At 45.7% G+C, this 11900-nt stretch overlaps 1 protein-coding gene across 1 annotated transcript; it reads right to left on the reverse strand.

The window, feature by feature from the left end:
* Positions 1-6696: 6696 nt before the first annotated feature.
* Positions 6697-11870, reverse strand: LOC131900209 (cancer/testis antigen 55-like). The gene is made up of 5 exons (XM_059251558.1): positions 11792-11870; positions 10797-10984; positions 8675-8819; positions 7719-7831; positions 6697-6915 (listed from the first exon to the last, which is right to left on the reverse strand). Exons 1-5 carry the CDS (start codon positions 11868-11870, stop codon positions 6697-6699), a joined length of 744 nt encoding a protein of 247 aa, XP_059107541.1.
* Between the last annotated feature and the right edge of the window lie 30 nt (positions 11871-11900).

Raw genomic sequence — 11900 nt, forward strand, 5'->3', positions numbered from 1 at the left:
CTCCTCCATTTTAATGTCAGTGCCTCCATGGGGTTCACTGCCTCCTGTATTTTACTGTCAGAGGCCTCCATTGGGTTCACTGCCTCCTCCAGTTTACTGTTTGAGACCTCCTTGGTACTCACTGCCTCCTCCTTTTTAATATCAGAGGCCTGCATGGGGTTCACGGCAACCTCCATTTTAATGTCAGAGGCCTCCATGGGGTTCACAACTTTCTTCATTTTACTATCAGAGGTCTCCATGGGGTTTACTGCCTCCTGCATTTTAATGTCAGAGGCCTCCATGGGGTGCACTGCCTCCTCCATTTTCTATCGGAGGAATCTATGGGGTTCATTGCCTCCTCCATTTTAATGTTTGACCGCTCAATGGGGTTCACTGCCTCTTCCATTTTAATTTCAGTGCTTGCATTTGGTTCACTGCCTCCCCTATTTGACTATCAGAGGCCTCCATGGGGTTCACTGCCTCCTCTATTTAACTATCAGAGGCCTCCATGGTGTTCACTGACTCCTTTATTTTAAAGTTAGTGAATCCATGGGGTTCACTGCCTCCTCCATTTTACACTCAGAGGCCCCCATGGGGTTCACTACCTCCTCCTTTTTAATATCACAGGCCTCCAATGTGTTCACTGCCTCCTCTATTTTAGTGTCAGAGGCCTCCTTGGGGTTCACTGCCTCTTCTATTTTAATGTCAGAGGCCTCCATGGGGTTCACTGCCTCCTCTATTTTAATGTCAGAGGTTTCCATGGGGGTCACTGCATCCTCCATTTTAATAAGAGAGGCCTCCATGGGATTTACAGCTCCCTCCATTTTACTATCAGAGGAATCCATGGGGTTCAGTGCCTCTTCCATTTTACTATCAGAGGCCTCCTTGGGGTTCACTGCCTCCTCCATTTTAATGTCAATGCCTCCTTGGGGTTCACTGACTCCTCCATTTTAGTATTAGAGGTCTCCATGGGATTCACTGCCTCCTCCATTTTACTATCAGTGTACTCAATGTGGTTCGCTGCCTCTTCCATTTTACTGTCAGAGTTCACGACCGGGTTTACTGCCTCCTCCATTTTCATATCAGAAGCCTCCATGGAGTTCATTGCCTCCTCCATTTTACTATCAGAGGCCTCCATGGGGGTCATTGCCTCCTCCATTTTAATGTCAGAGGCCTCCAGGGAGTTCACTGCCTTCTCCATTTTAATGTAAGTACCTCCATGGGGTTCACTGCCTCCTCCATTTAACTATCAGAAGCCTCCATGGGGTTCACTGCCTCCTCCTTTTTAATGTCAGAGTCCTCCATGGGGTTCACTGTCTCCTCCATTTTACTATCAGAGGCCTCCATGGTCTTCACTGCCTCTTCCATTATAATGTCAGTGCCTCAATGAGGTTTACCTTCTCCTCCATTTTAATGTCAGAAGCCTCCATAGGGTTCAGGGCCTCCAACATTTTAATGTCAATGCCACCAGGGATTCACTGCCTCTTACAATTTAAAGTCAGAGGTATCCATGGGGTTCACTACCTCCTCCATTTTACTATCAGAGGGCTCCATGGGGTTCACTGACTCCTCCATTTTACTATCATAGACCTCCATGGGGTACACTGCCTCCTCCATTTTACTGTCAGAGGCCTCCATGGGGTTCACTGCCTTCTCTATTTTAATGTCAGAGGCCTCCATGGGGTACACTGCCTCCTCCATTTTACTATCAGAGGCCTCCATGGGGTTCACTGCCTCCTCCATTTTCATAAGAGAGGCCTCCATGGGATTTACAGCTTCCTCCATTTTACTATCAGAGGAATCCATGGGGTTCACTGCCTCTTCCATTTTACTATTACAGGTCTCCATGAGGTTCACTGCCTCCTACTTTTTTCTATCAGAGGCCTCCATGGGGTTCACTGCCTCCTCTATTTTACTGTGAGGGCCCTCCATGGGGTTCTCTGCCTCCTCCATTTTATTGTCAGAGGCATCCATGGGGTTCACTGCCTCCTCCATTTTACTATAAGAGGCCTACATGTTGTTCACTGCCTCCTCCATTTTGCTCTCCTCCTCCATATTAATGTCAGAGTTCTCCATGGGGTTCACTGCCTCCCCCATTTTACTATCAGATGACTCCATGGGGTTCACTGCCTCCTCCATTTTACTATCAGAATCCTTTTATTAATGGCCAGGACAAGATCAGGCTCATGCCTCCAAAATGTCTCAGTGCACAAGGTCAGGGGTTTGGGGTATGGTGTTTTGAAAGAAAAAGGCCACAATACATCAGTGCTTTAGGGCAGCACATCAGTGATGGTTTTGAGGTTGCCTACTAACATCTGTTTTATTGCAAAGCTAAAAATTTCCAGATACTACATAGCAACTGTTTTTAATTTACATTTCCTTAAGAGGAACTAACTAAGGTTATTTTAATTTGATGTTTAAGCTTGCACAAACATCAGTTGTTTTGGTTAATACTTCTAGACTATGGTCAGGGGTCCTAGACAGTCCCCAAAACTTTCAAAGGCATATGTGGCTACTAGGGTTTGGGAGTCTCAGAAGTGTCTAGGTAAACACAAAATAAGATTGAAACAGTTTGAAAAGGTGTTTGCCATCAAGCCTGATGACCTGATTTCAGTTGTTGGGGCCCATATGGCAGGGGATAGCAGACTCTCACAGGTTGTACTGTGACATCCAGAAGAGCACTGTGACATCTTGGGTGTGTGTGTGTGTGTGTGTGTGTGTGTGTGTGTGTGTGTGTGTGTTTGCATGACACTACCAAATGAATTTAAATACAATAAAAACCTTTAAATTTAACTTCTTTATTGACTCTTTGGGATTTTCACATCATGCACCCCAATTCTGCTCAACTCCTAGTTCCCCTATATCCTTCCTTCACCCCTGCCACACATCTCAAAAGAAAATAAAACAAAGTAAGCAAAGTAAACAAACACACAAAAGCAAAAACAAAAATCCCCCCAAGTTAAACCAAAACCAAAACAACAACGAAAAATCTCTTCCTTTCTCCTTCTTTCTGTTAGGATCCTGGAAAAGTCCCACAAAAGACCACTATCCATGTATGCAATCAGCAAGAGCATTTATTATTCCAGCATGCTGGGGCCTGCCATCCCACACAAAAGCAAGATGGAGAAGTCCCCAAGAGGGATGTTTGGGCTCCTTTTAAGCATAGCCAAGGGGAGTTCCTGGAGCAGTTAGGTCATTTTAGATATGATTGGCTCAAGCAAGTGACAATCTTCTTAGAACATTCTAATTGGCCAGGGGTAGTTAGAGGCCGGTCCGGCTACAGTTTTCCATTTGGGGGCAGGCCTGCACAAGTCCCTGGCTTTGTCTTTGAGCTGCTGGGAGGCTGGCTGGCCTAGCATGTACTGACTGTGGGGGCTGGCTCAGTGGCCCAGGCTTGGTTTGTCTTATCTCCCTTGTCTCTGTTGTCAGGAGCTCCTGTGATTGATTGCCCTTTGTTTGTGGCTCATCCTCAGAAACTGCCTGTCCAGTCTCAGGAAACTGAAATTGAGGCCTGATCTCTAGAGGAGACTGAGCAGTCTGTTCTGATGTCTGCTCGGTCCTCTCACTTTCCTGCCTCTCCAGCACCTCTTCATTTGTCCTGGTGGCCTTGGGAACCTCGGTGTGTCACACAGTATAGAGCCTTTTGTCCAATCAGCTTTACTAGCCAATGTTCATTGCCGTGAGTCTCTGGTCTGGTTCCAGGCCTCTGGTTTCTGGCACACCATCATCACTGGATCCTCACCGGAACTCCTCTTGGATACCCTGTGGCCACCCTGAGTTTGGAGATCCTGCAGGTATTGTTCCACAGGACCAGTCCCTTCACAAGCTGCCGCAGGTCCTAGATGGGGCAGTTGCTATATTGAACCAACCCAAGGCCCAGCTGTGGGCCTGGGTGGTAACTGAGCTGGTTAGTCCAGGCCACTGGGCCACCCACCTCTGGAGGAGGGCAGAGTCAGCTCCCTTACATGCATGCCATCAGAGCGGGATCACCCTTGCCTGTAGTGAGTGGTGGGGCTATCTCTCACAAGTGCAGGGCCCAGCTCTCTTGCTCTAGTGTCCAGTGAGAGGCAAGAACAGCTTTCCCAGGGCCAGTGAAGTGTGGCTCTGGCTCCGCATGGCCCTCTGATTTCACTCAAATGGTGGCACAGGCCACAGACATTGATGCAGACCCCAGCTGCAGTGGGACCATGGACCTGGACATGGCCCTTGCCAACAACTTGGGCCTAGACAACATCCTGACTCTGGATAGAAGGAATGGCCACTCCGTGGGAATGGTTCTGGTGGCACCATGGCCAATGGACACCATCAAGGCCTCAGGTTGCGGCCCCAACCCTGGGCCTCTATGTGACTTTTGGTGGCAATACAGTTCCCGGACTCCACCACAGACCCCAGCCTCAGTAGGACCATGGATTCTGACATTGTCCTCAGCATCACCGCTGTGTGGCCCTGAGACACCAACATGGCCCTCGACCTCGGGTGTCTGCATGGCCTTTGATGGTAACAGGAGGCTCAGGCATCAGCACACACCCTGACATGGCCCTCAGCTGCAGCTCTGGCCCCAGTGTCACTACGAAATTGAGTAGCAGTGCAGGCCACTCAGTTTTGCATGTATCCTGGCCCTCAGACTCCAACCTGGACTCAGGTCACTGACGTGACCCTGGGCATCCTCATGGCACTTGATGGCAACAGGAGCCACATACGTCAATCTGGACCCTGGCTGTTATAGTACCACGGATCCAGACTTGGCCCTGGGCAGCAGCCTGGGATAGGATGACACCATGGCCCTGGGTGGTAGCACAGGCCACCCATGTCTATATGGTCCCTGCTGTGGCATGGCCCCAGACTCCAACCAAGCCACAGGCTCTGGTCCAGAACCCAGGCCTCTGTGTGGGCCCTAGTGGCAACCTAGGCCACAGACTTCAACACAGACCCCACCTGCAGCTGGGCCACGGACCCAGACATGGCCCCAGGCAGCAGCTTGGCCTAGTCGACATCCTAGCTCCAAGTGGCAGCCCTGGCCACTCACTGAAGGAGGGCTCTGGCAGTAACATGGCTCCTGGACACCAAACAAGGCCACAGGTTGCAGGCCAGAACTCAGGTTTCATGTGGCCTTTGGTGGTAACGTGGGCTGTGGACATCGTCATCAATTTTAGCTGTGGTAGGACCACGGACCTAGACACAATCCTTGCAGCAGCCTATGTCCAGTTGTCATTATGGACCCAGGTGGCAGCAAAGGCTGCCCAGATCAGTAAGGCCCCAGTGGCAGCGTGGCTCATGGACCACACACAGCCCCAGGAGGTGGCCCAGCCCACTGGAATCAGCGTGGCACTCAAAGGCAACAGGAGCCATAGATATCAACACAGAACCTGGCTACTGTAGGACCAGGGACCCAGTACATGGCCCTTGGCAGGAGCCTGGCTGGACATCACCATGGCCCTGGGGGTCAAGCAGGCCTCCCCCCTCAATCTACTCCTGGCCACCTTCACCATGGCCCCAGGTGGCAAACAGGCCTCCAAAATGTGCCTAGTCCTCGCCCTCTTGACTTCTTCCTTTCTATGTCTTTTCCACAGCGCATGAACTATTCCACTTTTCTCTCTCTCTCCCATTTCTCCACCACTTAACTCCTTATCACAATGAGGTCTACCTGCCTGGTGCCTTGGATGTCTTTCCTGGCTGGATAATTCCTGTCTGTGTGGAACTGCATCAGGCAGAGCTGACTGTCTTTCCAGCAGCTGGGGACTCGAGGACTTTGGCTGGCTAGTCCCCATCTGAACAGAACTGCATCAGATAATAAAAAATGTTAAAGAATGTGTGGAAATAATCAGTAAGCCAAAGCTAAAACTCAACAAGACATATCCTTTTACTATCTTCCTTTATTATGAGATTGAGCAGGAAAATTGGCTGGTGGGCAGGGGGGAGTAGACTTGTGAAGGAAAATCAAAGTCAAACTGTTTACTGGGGGCCAGGAAATATGGTCAACATATAGAAAGTGCACCAGGGGTGCAGACAAAACCACTCCTCAGTGACATCGAATCACTCAAATGCCGCTGACCCAAGGTTGCATTTATATTTCATCAAAGAGAAAGAAGGAATTTCATGGAATATAGATGTGAGGTGTTCTGAGACCCTTTACCATAGGAAAACCAACATGAACTTCAAGCAACAGGCTTTGATGTTTTCACCTGATTCATGTATACAGAAAAGCTACTCCTATTCCTAAATTTCAGGAACAGAACATATTTTAATGCATGGTAATGTTCTCATTTAAATGAGCAAATGAGCTCCTAATAGAACATTGAGCAACGTAATAATTATTATTGAACCTGTGCAACACTACTGCACAGTGAATTCAATTACTAAAGTCTTTAACAGTCTCCTGTAGTATTTACCAACTGCTGCAAGATGGAAAACACTCGCCACCTTTATTTATATGGAAGTGAAATACTAGCATAGAAAGAGGTAACATTGGCAGCAAAGTGCATACTTTACTTTATCGTGAGGGCAATTGTGAATGTGACCTGATGGTAAGTTGATTCTTCTACATTTAAGAACCAACTGGGCACATGTTTGAATGGATAGGGCATCTTCCAAAAGTGAATCCATGTCACCAACAAAAAAACCCAAGAGTCTTCAAAAGAAAAAGTCTTGATGCATATATATTTATTTTGCTCATCCATACTACTTTATTTAACCAGGCGTTTCTGCAATGCAGTAATATTAAAAAGGATTAAAAATGATTGGTATAGACAACATCTCCACGGGAATCACAGACACCACTCTACGAGTGTAATGTGATTGAATTCTGTCTACTACAATCACATTAACAACGTCATATAATGCAGGTGTATAACCAGGGTGAGAATGGAGAGAATCCAAAGTAAAAAACATACTGGCTTCCACCACACCGGTTCTTACATCAATAGTGGTAACACAGACCTATGATGGAAAATGAAGGCAATGAGTATGGAGAAGCATAACCCACCACAGATGGCCCTCAACAACCCCTTGGCTCTACTCAGTAGGTCCTTCACTCCATCACTGATTCTCATCCTTGACACACAGGGAAGGCCTGGGTACTGTGTTAATACAATGAGTCACCATCCCACATCACTCCTATTAAATCAGAGAAATAAGACAAACATTGGGTGTCTTATGAAACGATGTGCCCTGCAGGCTACCCAACATGGCCTCACACTCTATCTCTTGTGTGATGTGAAGACATGCCCTTCAGGCTACCCAATATGGCTCCACACTCTTGTCTCCTGTGTGATGAGAAGACATGATTTTCATGCTACCACATGACCTCACACTCTATCTCCTTTGTGATGAGAAGACATGATCTTCATGCTACACAATGTGACCAAACACTCTACCTCCCTGACTTTACATCTCATTCTCAGGCTGTACTGACCAAGGTCTTATCCACATTTATTAGCAGGCCGAACACTTCAAACCCAGTGCACTCAAAGTTTCCCCACAATGGCCTCACAGCCAAGGCGATTTCTAACTGTTGTCCACAGAACATCCTAACATCAAGTAAAGTGCACAAGCTAGGAGTTAACAATGTGTATATTCTACATTATTTTCCGCTTATTTCCTTTTCAATCAGTGAATTTGTCCACTTTGGCAGGGGATACACTACCAAACATACCAAACAAAATCCTGGGCAATAAAACTAACCAGGAAGGAAGAACAGGCAGCTACCTGCCCATGACAAGGGCAACATGGAAGCAAATTACCTCATCCGAATTCTGGGAGCTTAAGTGGCTCATGGTGTGGATGTTCATGTTTGAAGTGCCCGGCTTCATGGAATACTCAACCAGCAACAAGTCTCCTTTGCAAGGCATGAATTCTAAAACAGCCAAGAACATTAGAGGTGTAAATATTATGGCACTCAGGTCATGTCACAATACCTAAGACCCTCCATTACCGCAATATGCTGACAAACATTTCCTGAATGCAAAGTAACTTTTTCAAATACTTACACAGACATCTCAAATAACTTCCTACAGGAAGGGATGCTTAAGGCCCTTTAAACACTGGTTCTCCGACAATGATTTATTCACAGACATGGATAACTAAAAACCGTGTGTCTCAGAGTGAAAGTTACAGCTAGGAGTACTGGATTTTCTCATCAAGTGGTCATTTTGAGATCTCTTTTGGGGATGGAAGCCAGGAACACAGTAGGATCACATGCGTCAACCTTGGTACCTAGGCTAGGGACAAAATATGAGAGCCTATCTGATGAATATTCTGGAAAGAGGACACAGAAAGAAAGAGGCCTGTCTGCACCTTTGCTTTGAAATGGTGGATGTATGTTCAAGATAAATCTCTTATACTTGTGTGATGCTATCATTGATGATATTTTGCATGTATCCTGAGGCAGTGGCAGAAAGATTATGACCTAGGCACTCAGAAGAGTCAGGGATGGGTTTGCTAAGGTCATGGACAATTCTCAGATGCATAGTGAGTTTCAGGTAACTTAGAGGAACCCTGTATGAGAAATCAAAACAGCCAAATGAATCAATTGAGTAGTGAAAACCACATGGATGCATGATGATGGCATTGGGAGGACAGGACTGTTATGTGCCACTTAAAATATTGCCCATTTTCCCCATTTTTATGGTACCTCACTTTCAATTTCAAGGACACTTCCCACACTCTTGCTCTTTGCTTTTATAACTATAAATCTTACCTCCAGAAAAGAGATGGACAGGGAAAGATGTTTCCTTGTCGATATAGATGCTGTCCTGTGTGACGGAGCTGACACACTTAATACAAAGTTCTCTGTCAAGGTCTGATTGCTCAGTACCATCCACAGGGTTAGTCACAGTTTTCACCTATAAGAGAAGGAGACAGTGGTTGAAGGAAAAATAAAAATTACAGGCAGGAGACTGTACACTTACCAAGGATGCCCCATGAAAACAACAGCATTTTAATGAGTTGACCTAACAGAGTTGTAAGGGTGCTTGCAGGACACAGGATTCCTTGTCAGAGACCTGGACTTTATTAGTCATGCCAAAATAGCACTCCTGTGGCAGAAATCTTTTAAGCGACTGTTCTCAAACCTAGACCATACATTACTGATCCACCATGGATCTGAGATGATGACATCAATTGTGTCTGTGCTTGCTCCATGGATTGGCAAGTGCCTTGCAACTGTGAATTTCACACCTATGTTTAATGTTCTCACAAACTCACCTTCTGACCTTAAAAAGACAGTGCTTTTGCTTTCCAGGAACTCAACATCCAATAGTGTAAAATATACTTCTAAGCACGCTATAGCCATGGCTATAACTCAAATTAGAAAAGAATTTCGTACATTTCCACAGGTTAAAAAATTAGACTGAGTGACATTGGTGGTGTAATTGGAGAAATGGACTTTGCGGGGTATGCGTAGGAAGAGAAATGGGTTACCTGGGAGATGGGAGTGGAGTAGAATAAAGTTGACAGAGACAAGAATAAGCAGCACAATTTTGGAGAACAAGGAGGGAGAGCATGTTATTCCCTATCTGGGCCTGGGTACAGAAGCAGGAGATGAAGTGGAAGAAATAACCCCCATCACAAGACATTGCAAAGACAAGGCATGCCAGGGCTCCATTCACCTAAGTGTGGAAGAATACTACTATTCTGGCTTATTGAAGATTATGATTCTTACTGGAGGTAGTTTCCCTTTGAACATTTCTTCATTAAACAATGTACATTCTCTATACAAAAATATAATAGCCACATGAGCACAAAGCAGAAAACCATCTCCCACAAACCATACTGGATAATTTCACTGTCCAGAACAAGTGACTGGTTACCAGTTTTAAAATCAAAACTGAATATTGTGCATGCTATCAAAATATCACATAAAGACACAGCAAAAGGTGGCAGAAAGGGCCATCTGGAATCACAATGGGTACATGCATAATAATTAGTGAGCTGTGTTTCTCATCGTGTGATACTTTGGATGCAATCATCATGCTGGTTATTGTACTCAGAGCCGTGATGAAACTGGATCCACTGATGTCAAAGGCTGTTGCATGTCTTTTCAAAACCTAACTAATTGCTGTTGCCACCTGCCACTCGGTGTATGACCAGTTATCAGGACAGATGGGTGGTCCTTTCTCCAGGATCCTTTGCACTGAGGAGTGAAGAACTTGGCTCCTGTCTGAGAAATACCATTAACAATCATAGCAAAGAACACAGATAAATTCTTAGACTTGTAAAGAAAAATCCTAAGATACTGTTGGTACCCACAACCAAATGGAGTAGAGTGGATGGTACAATTCATGGTATAGGACCACTTGGAAGCCAGTTATAAAGCAAGGTGTGCATCCTCTAGCACCCTTATATTAAATTCAGATGACTTGTATGTTTACATGCCAATTTGTGTATAGATCCCTGAAAGAAATAGGAGTGAATATAGACAGTAGATGAGGCCTGTAATTCCAGCACTTGGAGTCAGAGACTAAGAGGATGGCTGCAAGATTGAGGCTAGCCAAGGGATCACACTCAATTTGAGGATATGTGATAGAGAGAAGAAGACTTTGTTACATAAAACTTAAATGAGCAAATAGGTAAGGCAAAAATCATTTATCAGGTGGTTTGTTTGTTTAAAACAAGGCCTTATATTGTATTCCTGGATGACCTGAACATATTATGTAAGCCAGTCGAACTTTGAACTCAGAGACATTCCATCTGCATCTGCCTCTCAAATATTAGGACAAACCTATGAAACTCACTCTATGTCTACATTAATGTCTGTCTTAATCCAAGGGAGAAATCAAAATTGCACTAGGTTAAGAGACTCTGGGTGAATTCAGGCATACCTTGATTGCTTTTTGGATATGAGTTGTTTCGTTTTCTTCCACGAGAGCAATGACACTTGTCCTAGTGTTCAGGCGGACATTGCCACACAACATGTCAGTATTGAAAAAGATAGATTCATTAATCCAGACATAGTCGGTACAGAGATAGGTCACAATTCCTCTGACAGACTTCAAATTGGAGTTATCTATGACACAGATAAACAAAGGGCACAATGGTTCATATCAAATGCAAACAGTCTCTACACAGAAGTCCTACTCTGAGCACCTGTGTAGATGTGAGCACATATCATCATTTCTCTGACCATAACAACCATTCCTGGGCCCTAAGATTGTGACTACTGAATGGCACCTCCATGGCATTTGTGGGTGGCCTGTCCCAGTAAGCCTCTTTAAACTCCCATTATTACTGGTATATGCCTGCCTCAGCAGCAGCAGCAAATGCATAGCCATGGCTCTAAATTCAGACCAAGCATTAAAGATATGTGCAGAAGTAAGGACATGTTTCCAAATTGTCTTTTATTCTTCATGAGCATAATGGGTAAGTAATGTTTTGGGATCTGGCTCCAGTATCCTGCTGGGACAACCGGCCACCTTCCTTCGTGGTACCCTCCTTATGACTGACTGCCTCCTGGCTTCAGAGACATGTGTGCATGGGGAATAAGGCCAAATTCAGTCTCCAAGTGAGATGTTCCCCTTTTCTGGGGAATACACAAAGGTGTCTTGCAAGGGGAAAGGCAGAGACAGTACAGCCCGCTAAGACTTGTGTCACGTGTTCTTTGAGTTGATCTACACACCCTCTTGCTTTGGCCCACCAAGGGAGCTTGGGGCACAGTTCAGTGTTGGCCTAACTCTTGGGAACTCAGGGACACTCTCATGCTCAACAGCCTCTCAGGATGGCCGCAGGCCCTTCTCTGCTATCCCTGTCCCACTGCACCTCATGGTGGAGAGAGACCCTTTTTGAGGAGTCTCTTGAATGACAGATAAAGGGACTCTAAGAGGTTTTTCCTGTGGTGTCTCTTCAGACTCTGTCTTCCACTGAAAGATGACAGAAATCCTCCATAGAAGGTTCATCATGGTGGTGTCACTACTGGCCTGGGCAACACT

This window comes from Peromyscus eremicus, chromosome X, assembly GCF_949786415.1.
Source record: "Peromyscus eremicus chromosome X, PerEre_H2_v1, whole genome shotgun sequence".
Lineage (NCBI taxonomy): Eukaryota > Metazoa > Chordata > Mammalia > Rodentia > Cricetidae > Peromyscus > Peromyscus eremicus.

Excerpts from the sequence above, each read along its gene's own strand:
- LOC131900209 (XM_059251558.1), bottom strand. The coding sequence starts at position 11,870 with ATGATGAACCTTCTATGGAGGATTTCTGTCATCTTTCAGTGGAAGACA. Across the intron at positions 8,820-10,796 it reads ATATCCAAAAAGCAATCAAG|GTGAAAACTGTGACTAACCC; the intron begins GTATGCCTGAAT and ends CTTCTCTTATAG. Across the intron at positions 6,916-7,718 it reads GCTCCCAGAATTCGGATGAG|GTCTGTGTTACCACTATTGA; the intron begins GTAATTTGCTTC and ends TTTCCATCATAG.